General features: G+C 40.8%; 1 protein-coding gene across 1 annotated transcript in view; it reads left to right on the forward strand.

The window, feature by feature from the left end:
• Positions 1-25,575, forward strand: part of LOC150090796 (uncharacterized) — a 184,196-nt gene extending 158,621 nt beyond the window's left edge. The window contains exon 3 of the mRNA XM_090372819.1: positions 23,614-25,575. Within this exon, the coding sequence (XP_090228945.1) occupies positions 23,614-24,954 (1,341 nt within the window). The 3' untranslated portion in view covers positions 24,955-25,575. The remainder of the gene's footprint in view (positions 1-23,613) is intronic.
• The last annotated feature ends 681 nt before the right edge of the window (positions 25,576-26,256 follow it).

The following is a 26,256-nucleotide window of genomic DNA, read 5'->3' on the forward strand; positions in this document are numbered from 1 at the left end:
TCAGGTTAAGACGGAAGATTATAATACTGTACTTCCACTATCGGAACGGAATCAATTTAAACAGAGCTATATAGTCAGAGTACTACGGCTTTGGTGTTGTCGGCTTTTCGCGCTTGAACCTAGTTTTGTTGAGTAGCTTAATATTTTTAAAAATGTGATATCTTAGCTGTTTGTAAGACAGCCAATAGCTCGAACAATGGCTCAGCAGGAAGACAGTTCATCATGGCTGGCATTAGCCACTCCGAAGCCCATCTTTAAGCACGCAGCTCTTCTATTGTTGTCAGTAGCTTTCCTCCACTTGTAGCTTCTGGAGTGTGTGCTCTGATCCGCCACTTCAATGGACGGTGTTGCTGGGAACGGCGCCGAGCGATATTGATTTTCATTAGACTTAATGCATTAGAGTCATCGTTGCTGTGGCCCTGTCCATTTTCTGGTTAATGAGTTTCGGCTGGAAATGAATGCCACATAGCTTACCCATTCCGCCCCTCTTGTGTGCGTTGCTGCATACAGGTCTACTATCGCCATGTCGCTGTTGCACTTAGATTGTTTCTGAGAACGCAGGAAGGGATCACACCATAGTGGGGATGTGTGGCAGGGGTTGATTGTCGTCATAAACGCTCCGCTGCATTAATCTAAGTAAATGGTTCGAAAGTATTTAAAATTGTAATGCACTTTCCCATGTAACGCCACAGGCTCGCGGCAATCTAAGATAGTGAAGATTCTTTTATGCTTTATTCCTTCATTCTGCTTTTTGATTGACCTATATTTATTCAGTTCTGGGCCAACACGAGAATGCATATATATTTTTTCAATCCAATGGAGAACTGTTTTGCATGCAAGTACAAGAGTAGTGCATGCGCTAGAAAATGATTCGTTTGCGAGACGATAAATGCTTTAATTTTACATTAAAGAAGCTTTGATTTCATAATCATTGTGGCTTAAAAAGTGGCTGAAAATCAGAAGTTTATTTTATTTCTCTGAAGCTTAAAATATTGGCTTTAAGCTAAAATTCCTCATTTATGAGCTGTTCTCAAATTACATTTAACCCCAGTCCCACAACACTTCGTTACAATATTAACCCCCCCCCCCCCGACATTAACGCTGCGTAGCGGGTAGAAATAGTCTATACAGTGTGTCCGTAAATGACGTTTCCGAATTTGATTTTTTTATTCAGAATTACTTCAAGCTACACTCATGAAACACATACCAGTTGAAAGGTGAATTCAATAAGTTTTATGAAGGTACATAAAGTCATTGGTAAAGTTCAATGTGGCCACCATTAGTAACTCGAACGATATCATAGCGATATTCAATCTCCTGCCACCCACTGTGCTTCATTTCGCGATCAATTTTGCCAAAGGCCTGTGTGATCCGTGGCTTCAGCTCCTGCAGTGTCTTTGGTAGTGGAGGTATGTACACATTGTCCTTCACATAACCCCACAAAAAATCCACACAACGCTTTCTCCAGCCCGGTCATTTTGCCATTCTGACGAACGTAACGCAACGTAGCGGGTAGAATGCAAAACTGGCAGTTGAGTGCCAATTTAAAAAAAAAAAAACTTATTGAATTGATCTTTCAGCTGGTATGTGTTTCATGAGTGTAGCTTGAAGTAATTCTGAATAAAAAAAATACCAAAATCGAAAACATCATTTACGGACACCCTGTATATCCAGATACGCTAATAAAACAAGTTTTTAGGCGCATTAGCATATGTGTAAAGCGCCTTTTGTCTTCGCAATGTTCGTTTTTTTCCCCATACATATCTGAAGCATTGGGTATTGTTTGTCGCCCTGCGCTAATTGGAGGAATGAATGGGCAATATGGTGGTTGCGCAGAACCGAAATGCTCTCGGTTCGTGCATAAGTCGTTGCTTGTTTTAAATCATGTATTGTTGCTACCTGCTAACACACCTGAAATGTAACGCACACTACATTACATTTAACTAACTGAAATGCTTTCATTGCAACCCAAGAAAGGGTGGGCTTTTTAAAAGTACTCCAAAACAGGACTGTCTTTTGGTGTCCGTAGGCGCTGGGTAATCTTTCAGGCCTCACTACATTATATCAAACTTATTAAAGTGTCCCTGCGTTAAATCAATCAATCAATCAATCTATCTATCTATGCTACCAGAATCGCACCTAAAGATAACCTACTCAGCATAAGCAGATGACGTCACAATTTCAATAAGCCACGAGAGTGAATTTGAAGACATTCAAAAAACTCATGATCTCTAAGCTCAAGCATCGGGTGCAAAACTCAATCACTGTAAGGCCTGTGGGCTGGCAACTGGAAAACCAGAACCGACGTCCACATCCATTGCACATGGTCCAGCGAGGGACAGAAATACCTAGATGTGTACCTCGTCCTGAAGAACTGGCCCGAATTGCTGGGTCGTTTCAACAGAGCACTCGGGAAATGGAGAAGTGTGTGCGCGCCACATCTTCGCTGAGAGGGAGAGTGCTTGTGGACAATCAGATGGCGGCAAGCGTTCTCTGGCACACCTTCAAAGTTCTCATTCCACTACTGTTGACTTCCTCCACCAAATCCAGGCATCTGTCCAAAGCATCCTTTGGAACAAAACCAACTGGATGTCCTGTTCCAAACTCATCCACCTGCTCACTCACGGGGATTAACGGTTGGTCTCTCTTGATGACAAAATCACAGCATTCCAGATCACCTTTCTTCTTAAGACACTGCAAACGAAATACCCACATTTCGACACTGCAGATAAACTACTAGCAACAGCCACTAGAGTATTACTCTTTCAACAATATTGAGAATGGCACCAGCACCACTCAAACTACCGCCCTTCTATAAAGACTCGCTGCACTGCTGGAAAAAGCTAAACTTTCACCATACTCTTGAGAGAATATCCCTTTCCGCAGTACTTTCAGAACCGCTCTCTTCTACAATAAAAGAATAATAGACCCTGCAAACGATGATATTCTCTTTCCTACGTGGAACTGGGCAGGAATAAGAACCATAGGCAACCTCCTGACACCAAGCCTTGAATGGATCAGAAGACTTGCCCATTAAAATCATAAATGCAAAGCAGCAACACAGACATCTAAAATCAGCGATCGCACAAACTCTTCCAGACATCCATATAGCTAAAGGGATTGGAAATGTGACTGGATCCTCACCTACAACCAACCTTCGTCATCGCATCACCAGAAGACATGGTACCTCTGTCTCCTGCAACCTACAAAAAAGTCTCACCTAATCATGTCTCGCCATACAGCCACGATTTTCCCATCATCCACCTGCCAAGCTGTCCCTGTACCCTTCTCCACTCACCACAAGCCACCATCTACCTTTCAGTGGAACCTTCCGTACAGAACGAAATGTAAATCGGATGCAGACATCCGGTGGAAACTGTGGCACAACATCCTTCCTACCCCAGTCAAGCTAAAAATCTTCGGGTTACGCACCTCAAACTGACTCTTCTGCGCCACTCCAGGCACCCTGGAACACGCATATGTGGCGTACCCTGTGAACAAGGAACTGGTCAAAGCTTTACTGGAAGCAGTAAAGCTTGCCTGCAACCACGCCCACACTCTGGAGGACTACTGGTACCTGCTTCACTCTGAGCAGACAGCGCACCACTTGCAACTTATTCATTGCTGCCAATGCGTCATTTACAACTTCTACTTGAAGCACACAAGAAGTAGCGACGACCTACCTCCTGTCGACACATTGCAACATCTCAAGTGGAGTCTACAGAGGAAGTTGCACTTCTGCTCAAATTCCACCATAAAAGACCTGAAACTCTAAATGATCTTAACAGTGAATGGAACAGTGGCGGTCACATCTTCAACATCACCGAAGAGTCCATCACTTTCAACGTGTCCCATTTAACATGGGACTGATCCAATGCCAAGAAACTGTTCTTAATTCCCGAAATTCGAATGTAGAAATGTTTTCTTTTTCTATCCAAAATTCTTTATATATATATATTTTTTTTTTTTTCATTTGTGCATAAAATGTAAATAGATTTTGTTGAAAAATGTATCTACTGTTCATAAAAAATCTATTTACCCATCTATCAAGCTAAAAATCTTCGGATTACGCACCTCAAACTACTGCCTCTTCTGCACCACTCCAGGTATGCTGCGAGGCTTGCCTGCAACCATGCCCACGCTCGGGAGGACTACCGGTACCTGCTTCACCCTGAGCAGACGACACATAACACTTGCAACTTATTCATTGCCGCGAAGGCCATCTACAATCTTACTTGAAACAAACAAGAAGCAGGGACAACGTACCTCCCGTCGATACATCAGCGCAACATCTCAAGTGGAGCCTACGGAGGAAGTTGCAGAGCAGACTTTTGCTCACATTCCATCATAAAAGACCAGAAACTCTGAATGACCTTAACAGTGAATGGAACAGCGGCGGTTCTCTTCCCCATCACTGAAGAGTCCATTACCTTCAACGTAACACCCTTAGAATAAGACTGATCCAATGCCAAGAAACTGTCTTCTCAATTGCCGAAGTTGAAATGTGTTTTCTCTCCAAATTTCTTTAGTTTATCTCTTTTGTACATAGAATGTAAACAGATTTTTAAAACTGTATCCACTGTTCATGTTTAAATTAAAAAAAATCTTACTTTCTTTTTGTTTACTTGTTGATCGTTTTAAAAGAAATTCGAAAGCGCTTCTATAACTTTGGTATTGAAGTTATTTTCCCAACACATTCCGTTGTTTTTTCGTAGGTCCTCAAAACTTCGTCGTTGGCCCATGGGCCTGTACAGTTCTTAATATAAAAGACGGTCCTGCTCCAAAGTACGGGTACCAAAAGAAAACGATTATTAAGTGGAGTAAGCTTAAAATTACTATTCGGAAAAGTAGAAGGAACACACACAGATCTATGCAGCTGTTTTTTTATTATTTTATTTATTTATTTTTTTATCAATTCTGACAGAGGGATTTCGCTTCAGAGTACTCTCGAAATTCAGATCTTCCTCATATCAAATTCAAGTCAAAATTCAAGTCATTTTTTTTTATGAAGTTAAAACTAACGTACTTAACACTTGGGTACCTAATTCCCGGTAACCCACGTTAACTGTTTATATACGCTGAAAGGGGTTCCGTAGCCGAGTGGTCGGGAGTGCAGTAGCACACTCTGAATAGACCGGGGTTCAAGCCCCTGACGGCTAAATACGGTCGATCTGCCAACCTGCACTGGACCAGCGTGGCAGATTATGGTCCATTTCCCTCAGCATGAATTGTTGAGGAGGCTTCCATCCTACAGTGGGTTGATAATGGTTGCAGTTTACCTTTTTTTTTTACTTGGTTCCTGGGCAACGCGGTGCTGTCCCCCTCTCGCTAGTGGGCAAACCCACTGCTTGGTAGGTGTATAGGTACACGGCATTCACATGGACGGTAATTCGATGTCAGTATAAACGTACTGAGTGAAACGACTTAAAGAGGGATGATAGTGGGTGCCCGACGCATGGGTCACTCTGTCCCGGAGGTGGTACAGAAATTCCACTAACCCCGTTCGACAGTATCAACAGTGTATCGTCAATACGCCATTTCTGGAATAACATCTCATCGTGGACAGTGCTGTAGGCGGAGAAAGATGGTGGATGAATGTGGACGTCGACATCTGTCTCGCATTGTTTCAGCCAACCGGAGAGCTACAGTGGCAGAGATCACCACCGACTTCAACAAGGGAGGTGCCAGAAGCTTCTCCACCAAGACCATCAAGCGATCATTAGCTGCAATAGGTTATGGGAGCCGCCGACCCACTAGAGTCCCGTTGCTAACACCACGATACAGGACTCTAGCCTCAACTGGGCGAAAAAACATTAGCACTGGAACTTGGATGATTGGAGACGGGTTTCCTAGTCTGAAGTCCCGTTTCCAGTTATTTCGAGCGGACGGGAGGCGCATATCTGACGGAAACAGCACGGTGCTATGCACCCGTCATGTCAACAAGGATCTGTTCAGGCAGGTGGACGGTCGGTAAGGGTATGGGGTGTGTTCAACTGGCACACGTTGGGACCTCTGGTACGTCTAGATGCATCTCTGAACGGTCTAGGTAACGTGTCCAATCCTTGCAGACCATCTGTATCCCTTCGTGCATCCACGGGGCAATGGACTCTTCCAGCAGGACAATTCGAACCATGTTCTAGTCACCACGGCTCTTCCCAGAGCCGTGGTGACTAGAACATGGTTCGAAGAACATTCCACAGATTTGACCACCGTGGAATGGCCTCCCCGTTCACTTGTGGAGTATCTTTGGGATGCTGTGGAAAGGTCCGTTCGAGCTTTGGATCCTCCACCCAGGAATGCGACGGAATTATGGACAGCGGTATAGCAAGCATTGATGGAAATACCTGTGGAACGCTTTCGTGAACTAGTGGGCTCAGTGCCTCGCTGTGTGAAATGCCTTATCTGGGTGAAAGGTGGGCCTACCCGTTACTAGGTATATGATTTCTGTCTACTCAGTGTATATACACATACTAAACTGAATACAGGCACTTCTCGACTTACGTACTTAATCGTTTTTTTTTCATGTACCTAAGTACAACGCACCGAGATTATAACTCCCGACCAACTTCATGTACAGCAATTTATGATTTGTAATAGAGTTAAATGAGGCTAAAAAAAAACATACAATGAATAACAATGTATAGTATTTATTCAAAACTAATTTAATCTAAATACGATACGTAATTTAATTTAATATACGATCAAATCACTTTACGATGGACTCTCTAAAATAAAATACCGTAACCATACGATATGTAGTAAGCGCCGGTCATTGTGATCACGTTTGCCAACTGAATTTTAATTCTATTAAACGGCTATTCTAATAAGCGAAAATAGGAAAAATATTATCCATAGGCTATAAAATTAAAGATATAGAACACAAATTTACACTTTTTACTAAAGTGTAAATTTGTTATATTAAAAGATATAGAACACAAATTTATATTTACGAGGTAACAACTTTACCAAGCTCAAAAAATAGGATGAAGAGAAGATTCTAAAAATTTATGTATGTTTTTTGATTGAAGATTTCTGTGAAGCGGAAACGCATTTCACCATAATAACATAAAATTCCACAGAATTCCAGCTATCGGTATCATTGCAAATGCAATAAGATTGAGTTTACTACCCGTATATACATTGCACTAACAGAAAAGCCCAATAAATCTGAAAGTGCAAATTGTTTTTATTATTTTATGGTAGTGACCTCCAGAAATCTGCTTTAGAAAAATATCACGAAGGTGTTCAAAACTGATTCTTATAACCGAACATAGCAACAGCTATGTGCTTTGTACGTAAGTAGAGGAGTGCATATATATATATATATATACACACACACACACACACACACACACACAGGGTGTCTCAAAAATACACGGCATAACTTCAGGAATGAGTTCCTCATATGTAGACAATAAAAATTTTATATCAACATAGTTCCGGAAATGCTTGGTTTCGAGTTAAGGTCTGTATATGACACTTAACTGTTCACATCACCTTATAGTAATCAAAATGTTCACCTTCTATCTGAATACAGGCCTCACATCGACATCTCATGGACTCGCGAAGACGATGCCAAATTCCTGGCATGTTTCATATTGTCTCACAACCTGCCACAATTCGATTGCGGAGAGTCTACAAGAGTCGAATACACCAATGACTTTAAGTGGCCCCACAAGAATAAATCTAGTGGGTTTAAATCAGTTTAGCATGGAGGCCAGGCAGTTGGTCCACCACTCTACTTCAGGAGTCGTAGATCTTGATCGTCCTCTGTCGGCAGCACGAGGTGTAAAGGTCTCATGTTCACAAAGGCGGCGATGGATACCTTCAAACGTTTTCCTGTCTGGACATCTTCGTTTTGGGAACCTTTCGTGGTACAAACGACAAGCTTCCAGAGCACTGCCATCCGCCAAACTGTTCATAAAATGCATATCCGCTTGCTTCTGATTTGAGTACATGGTCGGAATGGAAACTACCAGATTCTGTCAGTACCTTGTGATGAAGGAAATCATCTGCGGGAGATAAGACATTCCGGTTAATAACTCGGGAACCAAGCATTTCCGGAATTATGTTGATAAATATTTTTATTGTCTACATATGAGAAACTCATTCCTGAAGTTATGCCGTGTATTTTTGAGACACCCTGTGTATATATATATATATATATATATATATATATATATATATATATATATATACACACACACACACAGTATATAAACCACAAAAATTCAGTGCGGTTCTATTTATATGCGATAAGAGCAAAAATTTTAAATTTACTCTGACAGTATTTTATAAATACTAATCAGAATAAATGCATTGTTATTTCGTCATTCATGCTGCGAAAACAAACTATAAAAAAGTAAGAAAAAAATTGGACTGGGTTCAAATATAAGCAATAACCGCAAAATTACAATAAAACATTTCTGATGTAATAGGACCACAATATCTCGGAATTCAAAGGATTTGAAAATTTTCCTTATTTTCACCCCTCGACGTGGGCACCTGTACGTGGTGAGGGGACCTCCCAGTGATGCTGCTGGTTTTCCAGATTAGCATCACTGGGATCCAACGCCCATACCTTGGTTCCAGGGTTACAACATTGGAATCCGGCGTGTGCAGCCGCGACCCGTGGAAGCGGAAAGGGGGATCCTGGTGGTTGAGGGGCCCAGCCTTAATACACCACTTTGGCCCCTGCTTCGACGAGACGGGTGGTCCCGGACCGGCTCGACTGGGATCAATCGGCGGGTGGTTTTATACTGCTAGGGTCAACTGCGTTCCAATAAGTCTCCCTCCCTATGGTCCTGGGACGGGATAAAGACTTATTGGTAACGTGGGTATGGTGTTCTAAGCGAACTCGGCGTCCCATTCGTGTACGCAGTACCTGCTAGTTCACGAGTGGGCGCCCCCTCGTAGGGCTCCGTGGTGGGTGAGGTACTTAGGCATCAGACATTTTTTCTTTACTCTCATGAGTAATTTAAATCCTTCTTCTGGGGCCGCAACAAGGCCCCTACCTAATCGATCAGATGAGAATGACACCAATTCTGCCAAAAGAGCCAGAACTGAGGATAAACCACCATCTATTACACCGCTTTTCCTCATACTCCATTCTACCGGAGAGCAGTCAATTGGGAAGATGTCACCCTTCTTTATCCAGAAAGGATTAGAAGGGTTGGCAGGATCACCAAAATCAGTAAAACGGCTGCGTTCTGGCGATCTTTTACTCGAAGCTTTAAATACAAAGCAAGCAGAAAGAATATTAAACGCGACATCCATAGGGGGAATACCAATCAATGTAACACCCCACAAAACTTTGAACTCTTCACGCGGTGTCATTTCAGAGTGGGATCTTCTTCACATTTCTGAAGAAGAGATCTGCTCTGAATTAAAAGATCAAGGAGTGACAGCTGTCAAGAGAATATCAATGCGGAAGGAAGGGAATCTCGTCCCTACCCGAGTTCTCATCCTAACATTTAACACCCCACGGCCTCCTAGTTCCATCAAGGCAGGGTATTTAAACTGCCCAGTGAGGATCTACATTCCAAACCCACTGAGGTGTTTTAAATGCCAAAAATACGGACACTCACAAACGGCTTGTCGTGGTAACCCTGCCTGCGCTCGATGTGGTGCGAAAGACCACGAGAGCAAGGAATGTTCAGCTTCTAAACCGATCTGTGTAAATTGCCAACAAGATCATCCTGCCTATTCCAGAGCATGCCAGCGGTGGAAGGATGAAAAAGAGATCCAGAAATTGAAAACGGAGCTGAATATCTCCTACCCAGAGGCTAGAAAACGCATTCAACCAATAAATAGCGGGAAACCTTCATATGCCCAGAAGGTTTCTGCGAAGTGTACTATCGGTACGCAGACTGAGATGACTGTACCACCAAGAGAGTCATTCACACCGATTGCCCGCTATTTATTGAGTTCACAAAAGCCCACCAAAAAAACGCAATCAGCTGCCACTCCTATATCCGTACCTCCTAATGCTCCACCACTACCAAAACCAAGTGGTAAAGAGCCAACTAATAACAGAAACAATGGATGTCGAGCACAAGGAGGTACCGGATGAATCAGTCTTGGAACTCTTTGCGGAGGAAGAAATGGACACGGGACAGCGTCCATTCTTCCCCAAAAAAGATAAAGCCAAGACTGATAAAAGTAAGCCCTCAGCACTTCGGAAGCCGCCTGATGGACCCACCAAGCCAAAATAATGGCTAAATTCCTACAATGGAATTGTCGTGGATTCCGGCGAAATACTGATGACATCAAGGCCCTCCTGCAAAAGCACGAGCCAGTTTGCTTTTGCTTGCAGGAGACTTATCTAAAAGCAAATGATGATCCCATCATGCATAACATCACAATCTTTCGTAAGGATAGAATTGCGGATGGTCCTGCTCATGGAGGAGTGGCTATCCTTGTGAGTAATCAGACCCCAGTTCAGCCCTTGCTAATTACAACCAGCATAGAGGCTGTTGCAATTCGCCTTACAGTGGGATTTTTATTAACGGTCTGCTGTATTTATTTGCCACCTGGGACTGACATCTCCCAGGAAGACCTTGATGATCTTGTAACGCAGTTGCCTCCCCCTTTCTTACTTCTTGGGGATTTTAATGGACATAACACCCTGTGGGGTAGTGCTAACATCAATGGAAGGGGACGGGTCATAGAGCGTATGCTCAATGACAATGCCCTTTCTTTTGTAAATACTGGAACAAGCACCTTCTTCCACAAGCCTACCCGTACTTTTTCTGCCATTGATCTCTCTATCTGCTCCCCTTCTCTACTCCCTTCACTCACTTGGGAAGTGGAGGAGAATCCATACGGAAGTGATCACTTCCCCGTGATAACCTTGTTACACAGTGGGAGACCATGTCTTCCTTTTAGGTTACCACGGTGGAAGTTTGATCAGGCTGACTGGAATGCCTTCCAACATCAGGCAAATTTTGATCTGAGTACAGTCAGTCAGGAGCCTATCAATGACGCAGTAACGTACATCACAGAAATAATTGTCCAAGCAGCTGCGAATGCTGTTCCAAAAACATCTGCCCGGTTTCCACCATTTCCCAAACCTTGGTGGAATTCACAATGCACAGCAGCCAAAAAGGCTCAAAACAAAGCGTGGGGGATATTCCGCCGATATCCCACCACGACCAACCTTATAACCTTTAAACGTGCACGAGCCAAAGCACGATATATCCGCCGTCAGAGTCAAAAGGAATCGTGGATCCTTTTTACATCATCTATTAACCAGTCTACCAACTCTAAGGTAGTCTGGGATAAAATCCGGAAAATGAAGGGAAAATATACATCCCACCCTTCTTCAATCCTAGATTATAATGGATGCGCTATTGCAGATCCAATTGCAATAGCCAATGCTCTTGGGGAAACATTCTCTAACATCTCTGCAACATCTTCGTATTCCCCGGAGTTCCTGGTCCTGAAATATAAAATCGAAAAACAGGCACTTAGCTTTAAATCTAAAAACATTTATCCCTACAATGGGGATTTCTCTATTCAGGAACTGGAAAGAGCCCTCGCTCTTTCCAAAGCAAGTGCCGTTGGACCAGATAGCATCCATTATGAAATGATTAAACATCTCTCACCAAAATCTATGGATTGTCTGCTCCTTCTGTATAACAGAATCTTTACTGAAGGGCAGTTTCCGGACTCCTGGTGAAAGGCAATCGTTCTTGCCTTTCCTAAGCCAGGAAAGGATCCAAAAGTCACCACCAATTATCGTCCTATTGCTCTGACTAGCTGTCTGTGCAAAATCCTGGAGAGAATGGTTAATTCTCGTTTAATTTGGTATCTAGAATCAAATGACCTTCTCTCCAACATCCAGTGCGGGTTCCGAAGGAACCGGTCCACTTTGGACCATCTTATTAGATTGGAAGCATCCATCCGGGATGCTTTCCTAAAACGCGAACACTTGGTGTCGGTGTTCTTTGACATGGAAAAAGCATATGACACAACTTAGAGATTTGGCATTTTAAAAGATTTACATAGCCTAGGCCTTAGAGGGCATCTTCCCCTTTTTATTCAAACATTTTTAGCCAATCGTTCTTTCCAAGTTCGTGTGGGATCCTCACTCTCTCACTCCTTTAGCCAAGAGGAGGGAGTACCACAAGGATCGGTATTAAGTGTCACGCTTTTTGCCATAAAAATAAATTCCATCACAGAACAACTTCCTCCAACTGTAAACAGTGCCCTCTATGTTGATGACTTTAGCATTTTTTGTCAGTCATGCAACATGAGGGTTATTGAAAGACAACTGCAGAAAGCCATCGATAGTCTGAATTCCTGGGCACTTGCTAATGGATTCAGGTTCTCGCCGGAGAAGACCGCTTGCGTACACTTTTGTCGCAAGCGTAATCTTCATCCTGAACCCGAATTAAGGCTCGGACAAAATGCTATTCCAGTAGCACCAAACACAAAATTCTTGGGACTCATATTCGATAAAAAACTCACTTTTTTGGATCATATTCGTCAACTCCGCACAAAGTGCACAAGAGCCTTTAATATGCTCCGCTCGCTCTCCTCTTTATCTTGGGGTGCAGACCGATGCACCCTGCTACGGCTTTATCGTGCACTTGTGCGATCCAAATTAGATTATGGGTCCCAAGTATATAGTTCAGCCAGAGACAGTGCCCTTCGATGGCTGGACCCTGTCCATCATCAGGCTCTACGTATCGCTACTGGAGCATTTCGAACATCCCCTGTCCAGAGCTTATACGTCGAAGCAAACGAACCACCGTTATCGCTTCGTCGTAAGCAGTTGTCTTTAAAGTACGCCTTAAAACTGAAATCTCTGCCAGACCATCCTACGTGGCCATTCGTTTTTGAGCCACGATGGGAAAATTTGTACAACACCCGTAAGACTGCCAATCGTCCTTTTGGTATTCGTCTCCAAGAGCTACTCAAAGAACTTAATATGAAGGTAGACAAGGTTGCCCAAACACCATAGCAACCCTTTCCACCCTGGCATGCTCATTTCCCGGCATGTGATTGTCCCTTAGAAATTGGGGAAAGTTGGACACTCCATCATCGGTCTACCTGCAGCTTTATTCAGCACACCGAGCTGAACATTCCGACTTCTCGCCAGTCTACACAGACGGCTCGAAGTCGGAATCATACGTGGGATCTGCTGCTGTCTTTACAGACAGCACTACATCGGAGCAGATTCCCTCTGAATGCAGTATCTTTACTGCAGAGCTGCATGCCATAGAGTTAGCCTTGGATCACATTAGTGAATGCCAATACCAACGGTTCATTTTATATTCCGACGCTCTCAGTGTGTTACAGGCTTTAATATCTGTGAGGTATAATCCTCATCCAGTTCTGTCTAGCATTCAGCAGAAGATTCACGTTCTCCATGAACGCGAATATGACATCCGCTTCTGCTGGATTCCGAGCCACATTGGGATTAGGGGAAATGATTTGGCTGACGCCGCAGCCAAATCAGCAATTCCCAATAATAACTGCTGCCTGTTAGTCCCCTATACAGACTACAGGCAAATAGTACAGCAAAAGTTACATTCCCAATGGCAGGATTCGTGGAATAGGCAGACTGCGAATAAATTACATCGTATAAAGCCTGTAATTGAACCGTGGCAGTCTAGTCTGCGCAGGATTCGTAAGGAGGAAGTTGTTCTAGCTCGTCTCCGCATAGGACACGGTCATCTTACACATTCTTTTTTGCTGAGGGCAGATGACTGTCCTATGTGCGAGAACTGTGGCACAGTTTTATCAATGAGACACATTTTAATTGATTGTCCAGATTTTAGAAATATTCGTCTTACCGCTTTTAATCATCTGACTGAGCCGTATACACTCAGTCAGATTTTATCCGACAATGACAATGTGTCAGCTGTTTTTAGCTTTTTAAAATCAATAAATATTTTTAATCGAATATAAAATATACACTTTTCCTTTATATATTTATTATACCTTTGGACATAGTGACCTAACTAATTAGGTCACTGAAAGTTTAAACTTTTTTATAAATGACATGGTCTTGGCGCATTATAGCCTTAGTAGCTAATGCGCCAATAAAACCAAACCAACAACAACATCCTTATTTTCAACAGATCTTTTAGTTTACATTTTCTAACACAATTTAGTTGCTGTACATAAACTGTAATTAATTAAATTAATAAACTACTTTTAGCTTTTTGTATTTGGTAGTTCTCAATACTTTAACTTCGGTATGGAAAAATTGATGTGTATTCAAAAATTCCGATATTGGAATCACTAGTATCGTGTTATCTTTTGTTTGCTGCTGCTGTGGTCGCACTGCTTTTATCATATCTAAGACGTGTTCATCACTAGTCAAATCGTGAGATTTGTTTTCTTGACTCACTGCATGCAGTGCCAATCGCGCACTAGTGTCACTCTTTGTAAGTATTTTATTTATTTTTAAATTTAAAAATAATTTAATTCCCTGCTTTCTACATGGTTTAGACACTTATAAATGTCTTCCTCGACGATTCAGTGTTTGCCACCAAAGTGATACGCTTTAACCATCCTGTACCTTCATATAGAAAGATTATAACTGAAAAAATGATTTATACTTGATTCTGACGAAGTATTAATAAGATGATCTGTTTGAAATCACGTCCGAAGATGTCAATAGCACATCTTTTTCCGAACACAAGAACCAGCATAATTATTCAGTTCTGCCAACGTTTTCTGCTGTATTTCGAATGGGTTGTATTTTGTATCTACTGCTGCCCTTTCAGACTTCAACTGAATCACCAGCTTAATGCCTTTTATGACCCTAGTAGACTTATTCGTATATTGTGTGGATGACTTTAACTGAGTAATTTTGAGGTTATTGAAAATTAAATTTAGATTGTTCATATGGTTGGAATATTTCTCACGATAATCTAATGATAGTAGTTTACATGTAAAACCCTCCTTCAGTTGCTGTTTTCCTCTTCCGTGTGTAATATATTTCTGTTAATTAATTTAATCCACATTATGTCACGTTATTGGGGGGATGAGAATTTCCAATTTGTGATGAGCGACATTTGAACAATTGAAGTTCAAAAAATTTAATAATAATAAATAAATACATTTTTTCCACGCTCTTCATTGATAGTTTCTGTACCATCGTTATTCGTCAACTAACTCTTGTGTCAAGGACAAAAGTTTTTATGATGACTGAGTTTTGATTTTACGATCATATTGTAATGTCAGCACCGACGCTACGCCTATACTATAACATAAAATTCGTTTTTTTTATTTTTATTTTTTTCTCCTTAGAAAATTGCATTTTGTATACAGTGCTGTAGAACACATGCCATACACGTTGGAAATCGAACATCGTTTATATTTATTTGAGCGACATTTTAGGAAAAATGGCTGAGAAAAAAAAACGGCGTGGAGGTTTAATTTGTGATGAGTATCTGTGCAGTGTGATATTTTGTTAAGGGAGAGTGTCAACAAAAATTGGCGTGATATTAATATATGGATAGTTCTCTTGTGTCCTAAAATTTTTCGAAATGGAAGGCTCGTATTATTCTGAAAAGCATTCCGTTTTGAAAAATTTTTCTGTTCAGCCCCAGTTACATTTACTATTCAAACCACCAAATTTACAATATGTGATGGGTGGGGGAGGTCTCGTAGCTTTTTTTTATGAAAACCCCAAACACGAAAGGTATCAAAACCTATAGTACTTAGTACCGTGCATGGGTTGACGGAGAAGTATTGGGGGAGAGGGATGCCGGAAACTTTGCTCTAGAGACTAAACACCACTTCAAGCTTCCAGTAAGCAAAGTGGTGGTATTTCACCGGTTGATGAAAGTCATCTACCACCTACTTAGTTTGTTCTTATCTTGGTTTCAGAAAGAAATGATATTGTGGTTACTATTAACATCCTCAATATTTACCCTCGTATATGATGAATTCATGGAGTTTCTGCAAGACTCGGAATTATCTTGTGTCCAGAATACTTGTGAAGAGTTGACATTTGTGCGCTTAACTTGCTAATCCAAGATGTATTTGTGAGGTAAACGCAAGACTGCATAAATGCGCGTTAAAATTATATCAGCAGAAAGGCATTTGCTTTAATTCGTATTTGGGGATCCATGTCGCTTCTCTCGAATAATGGATTGTAATTCCGACAATATCTAGTACACATTAAACTTCCCGAACGTAAATTGAGTAACATTAAAGATGACGTCACCACTCCTCTCAGGCAGGTATAAAAGTTACCATCGCCCACCGAAAGCAATAAAAACATGGTTACCTTTTGACCAGATAAAACTAATGACTATGTATCCGGTTCTATCTGCTCAGTGTCTTGTGACAGCAAAGTTAAACGGTGGTGGAAGTTTGTCCGCCCATAAATTTAAGAATTAAGTATCTAGCTACAGTTATGGTCAGTGCATCTCGAATACACTCGTCTCACAAGAAAGAAACAAAGAAAGATATCGTAAATCACCCACTGATTTAAGTGAAAACTGGCGCAATACAATCGCAAGATGAACCCGTGGGAGGGACAAGAAAGTGAATTGGCGTTCTTGCTGCAGACCTATGCAAATTAACTGGCTTGCTTGATGGGACTGTTTGTTCCTCAATTAGAAGAGAAACATTTAAGAAATACTTTCTTTTCAAGACATTTATTCTTTTGACGGGTTTTAACAAAGACGATTTATATCCTCTTATTTCTTATTATTTAACTTGCATTTTATTGCGTGACTATTTAAAAATTTTCCTGGTTTGGCTCATGTCGCGTGTTCCCAGAGGATCATGTTGTAACGTATGAAATCAGCTTGTCTCTGACAGTATGCTTTTCACCTAAAACTCTGCGTTTTTTCATTATAACAGAATACACTGAAATCTCAGGAAATTAAGTGGCAGGACCTGCCAGACTAAATATTTCAATATTAGTGTACCTGGTCTGCCTCCACGAGACATAGTGCGGACAACGTTGGTCCCCAGCAGGGGTCTAGCGGCTAAATGGCCAGAAGAACAACGATACACAACACTACACTCATACAATATCCATACACTTTTAAATCTCTGGCCTTTACAGTGAACTGTTACACCCACAATGAAAGCAATGCGGAGATGGGGTAAACCCCTGGTGCCGTTAGACAAACACACTATAACAGAATACACCAATTTACAAGTATGATATACTCACGCCCAGCGGCTTATTGGAAACAAGTGAATTCCATTTGTGGTTGGTAGGTCATACTTTCTGAGCAATTATGTTTTCACATAGAAAAACAACGTTCATTCTAACCTATATAGAATAGATATTCTCAATCTTTGTTAACGCATTTCATCTTTAAAATGCTAGTCATTTAATTTCCGAACGTAGCTAACGGTTATGTATAATAATGTGCTGGAAAAGCGATCCGATATGCTCATATATTACAAAATATTTCGAAAGATTTTACCAAAATTTCTGTATAACATTATTTCGCTTTTCGCAATCCTACACTGAGACACCTCAGTGTAGGATTGAGAAACAGTTATCGAATATTCGAAATTTAGGAGCACCTGATGATTTTTAACAACTTTTAATAAGAATCCCATTGAATTGCTCAGGGGGTTAAGGTAATTCTCTGTGATTAATAATTGCAATCTAAAATGGCACGAGCAGACGTAACTACAAGAAATATCCTCAGGACTGTCTTGCCGAACAAGTTTTCCTATTAGACATCGGTAAACCGTTTCTTCTTCACGATTGGCGTGACTAAACCGACACCTGAATGCACATTTAGTGTGCGATAAGCTGTGTTTGCCCAACGAAAGAGTTAAGCATTAAGAGCCACTCCCTGGCTTCTTGTCATAGAATATAACAAATGAGTATGTTCGGAATGAGCGTGCGCTTCTACAGGCTATGGTCAGGCGAGTATGTGTGTTCCACGTGGATTCCGAAACCCTCTGAGTGCATACCAAACAGGCTTTGAACGCAATATGGAAACGGTGATTGCAAGTTTTGTGTGATGATATCATTTGGACACTTGTGTTATGTGTGTGTTGTCCTGCTAGAGTGTGTGCAAAGAGAAAGTTCCATATAAACGGATTTTTCCGATACCATTGGAATGCTGCTTACCAGCAATCTATTAATTGTATAGCTAAATTGCATTACTTGGTATGCAATAGATATGGGCCAACAACACCTATTTTCGATCCATTCATCGCAATACATGAGATGTGAAAGATGAACATTATTGTAAATAATATGCATCAAAACTTATGTTTATATAATAATGTGCTAGAAAAGCGATCCATATGCTCGTATATTACAATTGGCCAAAGGGGGGGGGGGAGGAAGTGGACATCTTTGGTGTACAGAGTACGGAACATTTTACGATAGAATAGTAATGGAGAATCTGCTTGTGCAGACTCCTTTTATTTAACCACCTCTTTTTTTATGCTGCATAAACAAGTTATCCGTAAATCATGCATATCACATCAGAGACAGAAGCATTTTTCTTTTATTTTTGTTCCTTTCCCCCCATTAACTGAGTGTCAACAGAATATTTAAGACTTTGTTTCCACTTTTGTTGCCGCGCAGGTCTCCTTGCTGTTTAGTCAAACGCCAGGTTCCTACCCTACTTAATGGTCCGTATAACATGGCCGTACACCATCCTTATGGGTTGCTGTAAATCACGGGCTATTGTACGCGGTAGTTCGCAGCTCGGCGTCGACACAAGACCGCCTGTCGCTGCAAATAAGACTGAAGTATTTATCACAGTGTCTTTTGTTAGTCGCGTGCGATCGCACCCCAATTATACCTGTAGCGCAAGCTTTTGTTTCCTTTTGTTTCTGCAATTTAACTGCTGGTCTCGATGCTACCACTCCGTGCAGCTTTATCGGGCGGACATTCGCCTTTCTGCATCGCGGCAATTTTCTCCTCACGATAATTGTTATTTAGCTAGAAGTTTGTTAAGCTGGTTCTGAATGGAAGTGACGACATAGTGGTCTATTTCATCCCCTCCTCCCGTTCTACTAGTATTGAACTTTGTTTTTATTTTCTTTCTCTTTCTTTTTCTCATCGTTCTGTTTGTTTTACAGTTATCACTGATTGGCTGAAATTGAACAAATCACGCATTTAAATATGGTCTGGCATTGTCGTGATGAAACAACCATTCACCTCGATGATATTTTCAATAGATCAGCTAACTAGTTATGTATAATCTTTATCGACATACACTGCCCAACGATTAACATCAAGACATCTACAAATAACCTTTATTTACAGGAAAACTAATAGCACGTGACGAAACCTCTAAGCTTTTGCGACAGCTTCTAGTCTCTGTAGAACACTCCCAGTTTTTTTTTTTTTTTGTCCTGCGATATGTTCCGCCATTCCATTCGGCCTTCAAACAAAGTGGAGACTGTTTGTTGAGAGCTCTCCGACGATCCAATTGATCCCAGAGGTTCTAAGTTTGTATCATAATTTGGCACACCAATCTGAAGCGAAAGTTTTAGCAATGAAGACAAAAGTTACTTTGTACTGAAAGTGAACAAGCGAAATGGAGTTGATATACAAGAATTGGTGTTCTGCCAATAATGAACACCATAATATGGTGTTCCACCAATTTCTTATATAAACATTGTTCTGGACTAGGGATGGCGAACTAATGGCGCGAGGGCCACAAGTGGCATACATAGGCAAATTCGCGGAAACGCGGCCTGCCATGATAATTCAAATAGTACAGTATTATAAAAGTGTTTTTTATTTGAAGATTAAAAAAATGTAGAGAATTATACAGCAACAAAGGTTGCTGTATAATTCTTCATACAGTATATTCTGCTCATTATAGACTTTCGAAGTATTGTTACCCCCCTTTTTATATATATAATAACAGTAAAGACTAACTCATTTTAGTCAGTTTTTCCCCATGTGGTACACAAAAATTGTTATACAGTTTTGTGTCAGTTTATTTTTGGCATTCAGGGCGGAAAAAGTTTTTCGCCCTGACTAGTCTAGACCATACGAAAACGAAGGATACAAAAGTAGTTCTAGAAGGTGACACCACACGGTGCACGCACATGTCTTGGATGCGATAAAAGCATCCTAGTATCAATTTTTGGATTTTTCCTTTTTTTCCCCTTTCTTTTTGTGCTTTCGTTTTATAATAACTTAATCATATTTTATTATTTAATAACTAAATATTCCTACTGTACAGGTAGGTCCCGTTTCACGATGGTCCGTTTTACGACTTTTCATATTAACGACTGTTTCAAAATATTACCTGAAAAAATTGAAATTAACAAAAATCACAGCTCAGTAAACACGTTGCAGCAACACCTGCAAGTCCAAACACGCACTAGCGCTTTTGTTTTTCGTGGTGCATTGTGGGTGGAATGATAGCTACGCCAAGAGTTATTATTAATAACAGCATATGGTGCAAGGAAGCCTGAGGCTTATGCTGCACCAGGAAAAAAAATTCCCAAGTTACTGAGAGAGAGAGAGACCAAGAAAGAGGAGAATGATGATATCCAGCTCAGGACCCTGGGTGTGCCAAGCCCATACTCACCAGATGTGAGCCCCCGGGTTCTTTGTTTACATTCAGTGTGCCATGTTCGTTTCATTGAATTTTCCCTCAATTGTTAACGGGTTAGTGTTATTTCTCATTAATAATTTTTGTAACTATGAGCTCTAAGCGTAGGGCAGACGCCTCCGTAGCCAGGTGGGAAGGAGCAGCAGTGCGTAGCACACGCTTCTTGATTAGACCGGGGTTCGAGCCCGTGACCACCAAATACGGAAAATGCGGAAAGGTCAGGGAATGACCACCGCATATTCCCCGAGAAATATAGCTCCTAAAAACCAAATAACAACAGCGTAGGGCAGTTTCTGTGCCGGGGGGCCAAAAATAGTGTAAAACACTAACGATTAAGGAGAAAATGGATGTGATCGTCACATGGAGTCTAGTGAGCATCGGTCGGATGTGTGTAAGGCATTGAATTTAGCACCTTCTACTGTATCAACGATTATGAACAATGTTGATAAAATAAAGCGCGCGCACACACAGGGATAATAAGCGTCATCCTCCAGAACAACTTATTCATGCAGTGAATCAAAGAAATTGTTAGTGTTGTGGGTTGATGATATGAACCAAAATAACATTCCTGTTACACAGGTGGTAATTCTGGACAAGGCAAAGTCGTTATTTGACGAATTATGCGAGGAGTCTGGTAGCAGTGAAACATTTACGGCCAGCAAAGGGTGGTTTCATCAGTTTAAAAACTGTTGTAACTTTCACAATGTGAAAGTGTCTGGTGAGGCTGCTAGTGCTGACACTGCAAGTAGTGGAAGAGTATCCTTCCGAATTTAAACGCTTAATAGACGAAGGCAACTACCACCGTGATTTAGTTTTTAATGTGGACGAAACGGGTAGTGGAGTCATCACTTGAGTAAATACGTACTCAAGTGATGACTCCACAGGACCAAAGTAAAATTTTATTAATTATTTTATATATAAGTATAAATAAAACATGTGCATTAAATGTTTAAAATATTTAATTATTTATAAAGAACAGAAATATTAGTGCATACTTGGAAAAACTTTTGAACCTATCTCATTCAATTAGATAATAATTTGCTCCTGTTTTACGACTTTTCATTTTACGACCCTGTTTTGCTGGAACGTAACCATGTCGTAAAACGGGTCCTACCTGTACTTGTATAACTAGCCATATCTAATACAGTTATCGTAACTGTAGGACCAAATGTCGAAGATTACTAATCAGGATAAAAATATTAAGCATCTCGCAGGAGTAGAAACACGCAAAACTAGCAATCAAAGTTCCTGTCATTATAGCGGGCGATATATTGTACTAATGAGTCATGAGTAGTGGTCATAGCGACCAGGGGCTGATTGCGCTCTGACTCACGACCTGATTAACGTAGTAATACGGTAAGTGCGAAATGGAACCCTTCATCTGGAGGCGAAACTTTGCATCACGATTTGGCACAAACACACCAATCCGAAGTGAAACCTGTTCTGATACGATACAGAAATACTGGAAATCATTTTAGCTAGTGGTTGGGAAGAACTGAGTCAGTGGAGCGAGAATAGAATATAGCGGAATTTCCCTAGCAGATGTTCGTATTTGCACAGCAAATGGTGTACTGCTACGAGACCAATTCTAGAGAAATGACTACTTGAACCCCTTCATGAAAGGTTCAGTGCACAGCTGGTTGCAGTTTTGACATTAAATAATGGAGCTGAATCTTTGGAGCAGGTTAGGTTACTGCGTTGGGGCGAATCTAGGGCGGTGTTAGGTTTATGAACGAATTTGGATGATCACAGCAGTAGTGATATTCCCTGGTTGCTTTTTTTGTGTGTTTATCGATTGTTGTGTAAGAAAATTATCGTACTTTAATAGAAGGTATAGGTATGTTAAGAACTAAAGAATTGGCAAGTCACACCGCAGCAATAAATCCTAGAGAAAATCATTTAGCTTTAACAGCTTCATAAGTGCGTGTAGAATGAATGCATTGACAAACTGCTTGATTAAATCCTGATGAAATAAACTAACTTCATAAAAAAGGTTCAATTAGCTGTTAAAGGACCACGAAAGTTTACACCATCTAAATTAGGGTAAACATCTACCAGATTTTATTAAAAGAAAATAATCATTAATTTATCATCCTTGGGATCTTAATGGAAATAGCGACTAGTTAAAACTTTTTACATACAAAAAAAGCTTTAAGTGACCAGTTTTCTTTTCCGAATGCAAAAGTAATTTTTAGAATACAGTACTCAAATTACGCAAAATATAAGTAATGCAATGATCTTTTTCATATAAACGCGTGATAAAATTTAAAGGTAAGTTTAGCTCCTTTATGTGGAATGAATATGTACCAATCGTGAGTCTCGTTGAATACAAAGAAAAAATCTTAGTTAAAACTATCGAAGCTGTCCTCATTTGAAAACAAAGCTGGCATCCAGTTCATTGCAACCCTGTGATTTTCATTAGTAAATACATGTGCTATCATCTGCATGAATTTTGAAGTGATTTTTTTCCCTCCTTTTAAATTTGTAACGTAAACGAAAGCGGGATCTGATCCTTTCTTTTTATTTTTAAAGAAATCTGTTTTACTAAATGATTTATTGCAGTTAAGTTTGACAAATGTCAATATGTAAAATGTCGGGAAGTAGTAGAACACTCCTACTCCGCTGGAACTGATCGAGCATGCTCACTTAAAAGGATTTTTTTGTTTCTTTGATACAAGTCGTGTTTTGCGATTAGAAATTAACGGTGATCTTTTGCTTTTTTTTGGTCTCTCCTATACTTAAGAGAGACCACCACCAGTAAATAAATCTCATTTTAGCATCACCGATTTCAGCAGGACGTAAAGTTGAAAAAGTTTGAGGCCATTCCGAATTTTATCCTAAATGATGTGTTGCCACCTAACGAGTAAAATTATAACATTAAAAACGCAACCAATGATTTTAATAATATAGACGAGTAGATCTAACAAGCAATATTTCAAATATTTTTACGTAAATTGTTTATATGTTGTAAATATCATTTATATATTAATGTTTAATTTTCATTAAAATTGATATTTATTTTACTGTAAATACTTAACAGTAATGTTAATCAGTGCATTTAATTCTCTCTTTTCTGTTTCAGGTGGGTCAGTCTCAACAGCTACAGTCCACTCAGGACCTCAAGCAGACTGGGCCCTCCCAGCAGTCTGGGATATACGGAACTTATACCCAGAATCCTTCTCACTCCAGTGGTGGAAATGCTTCCTTTCAAATGTCTATGAGCCAGTCTCAGTCTCTCAGTTACACCACCCAATTTGGAAATCGTGCTACTCCCCCTGGTGGCACAGTAGGTAATTCCATTGACATACGTCAACAAATGATGCAGCAGCAACGCCAGCACGTGAGCCCCCACGACAACATTGCGGCATCAGCCCAACACCAGGGCCACATCCAACAGTACATGAATCGTCCTCCTCCGGAATACAAAGCCCAACCGGTAGGTGGCGCGCAGGTATCGGGTAGTGCAGCTCAGCACCAGCAACAGAGAGTGATGATGGGTGGAAATGGAATGATGGTAATGACTGGGAGCCAAAGCCAGCATTTTTCTCAAACTGCAGATGCTTTAAGAGGGGTGCCCAGGAGTCAGGCCAATGCCCCGAATGCTCAGGCATCAGCACATCTAGCAGCTCAGATTCACAATCCGACTTACATGGCAAGGCACGACCAACAAGGCATGAGTCCGGAAATAAGTGGTCAGCTGCCTGCCTATAGTCAAGGGGATCCTCTCACCACCCCTTCAACTCAAGGCACGGCAAGATCGATTAATAAACCCATCTACACCAGCGCCCTAACGAGGAACCAGCGGCCACCCAATGTCAATGTAGGACCTGACGGGTTGAACATTTCTCAGCGACCACCAGGGATAACGGGTGAGTGGCGGCACGTTCTAATGCAGCAGCAGCAACAACAGCACAGTCAGGCGAGGATGGCATCTCCTGCTCATCTTGGAGGTCGTATGTCTTTTCCAAGGGGGATACAGCAAGGTAGTTACGGACACGGTATTGTTTCTGATGGAATGGCAGGGAACCCTCTAATGCCCCGGGCAATTATTCCCCAGCAGCAGAGAATGGGGGCTCCCATGGGTCGGATGCAACGCGTGCCCATGCAGAGTGGCCAGTTGATGATTCAAGAACATCAACAACAGCAGATGAGTGTGCAAGGTACTGTCTGTAACCAAGGAAGTACGCAGACCGTCGATATGCAGATGACATCATCTGTTTCCATGACAGTAGGGCCACAGATGTCTGGACAGAGTCACGTGTTTCCTCAATCCGATACTTCGGCGACACCAAGGCAAGATGGAAATCAGTTTACCCTGGACTTTCTGGATAACATTGAAAGCAGTGCATCTGACCTTTTGAACTTTGACCAAAATAGCTCCAATTTTCAGTTACTGGACGATATGGGAATGCTCGGGAAGTGAACGTCAGGAAACGTTTTTTGGGAGTTTATGACAGTATGATTTTCTAGGATACTCGACAAACCATTCCGTCACTTTCGTTGCAATTTTGGGGGAGGGGAATAATCACGGGGGGTGACATTTTTTGTAAAAGCTATTTGTTGTATGTGCGTTTTATAAGCACACTGTTGGTGGTTTATTCCGTGTGTAATTTTGACGTTTTGTGTATCTCAGCAACTCGCGAGTGTAAGCTAAATTTGCATTGGTTTTCTCCCTATCTTCAAAACCAAATGCAATACTGTTAAGGTGACTTAATCTGCAGTGGTATTGCTGATTATGTAAAGCCCATTTATTTTTGTCGTTAAAAGAAGTACTTATTGTTCATGTTATATTGAACAGTTTTGAACGCTCATGAGATGAAACAAAGAAAAACAAAACATTGTTACAACCAGTTGTGTTACAACATTGTTAGCCATTGTTGAGACTTTTTTCCTTGTGTTTGTAGCGAACTGAGAAACAATAGTCAGAACATTATTTAGAACTGTCTGTAAAAGTCTGTCGTTTTCTGTACGACTTCTGTAAGATAAAACTGGGAAGAAAGAGTTCAGTTTCAGGTACTGCTTCAAATATTTTCCATTCGGAATACCACCCATTTCAAGGCAAAACCTAATAAAGGGTTTAGAATCTGTTTAACAAACTCATTTGATTTTCATAACACCATGAATTAGAGAACTTTTTTTGCCAAACCTTAATTTCCATAAGAAATCTTAGATGGGTGATAAACAAATATACGAGCAACCACACACAAACCATAGAGAATAATATTGCAATTTGTCGTAAATACAGTCAAGCACAACTAAAAAGCCTACAGAATCTAACCAAAATAAGCTACGTAAAGGTTCCATTTATACAACTTCTCCAGAAGGCTAAGATGAAAAATACAAGAGAGAAAGAATGCACAAAACGTAGGACCGAAAGGGCTTCCTTTGGACTCAGAGTAACAAAAATTTACTATCTGAACGTTCAGTAAAAGACTGGATGAAGAAATCGAAAAGACAAGGTTAATGAGTGACAGAGTGCCTTTTGGTAGACTGATTTCAGTGAACGAAATGATATCAGTATATCATTTCGTTCATTTCGCTCCACAGCTGGTGGCTTTGGATCTTAAATCAAACGTCGTTTACATTCCTTCCTATTCATCAACTTTCTCCTTAGATTTTATGGGATTAAAGATACTTTACTCCAATTTAGCATAACGCCACAGTACATCAAGCTAAAAATGAATGTTTTCTAATCGCCACTGTCAGATCGTATTTAAAAGTAAAA

The sequence above is a fragment of the Mastigoproctus giganteus genome, chromosome 1 (genome assembly GCF_048544385.1).
Source record: "Mastigoproctus giganteus isolate SK-2022 chromosome 1, ASM4854438v1, whole genome shotgun sequence".
Classification (NCBI taxonomy): Eukaryota; Metazoa; Arthropoda; class Arachnida; order Uropygi; family Thelyphonidae; genus Mastigoproctus; species Mastigoproctus giganteus.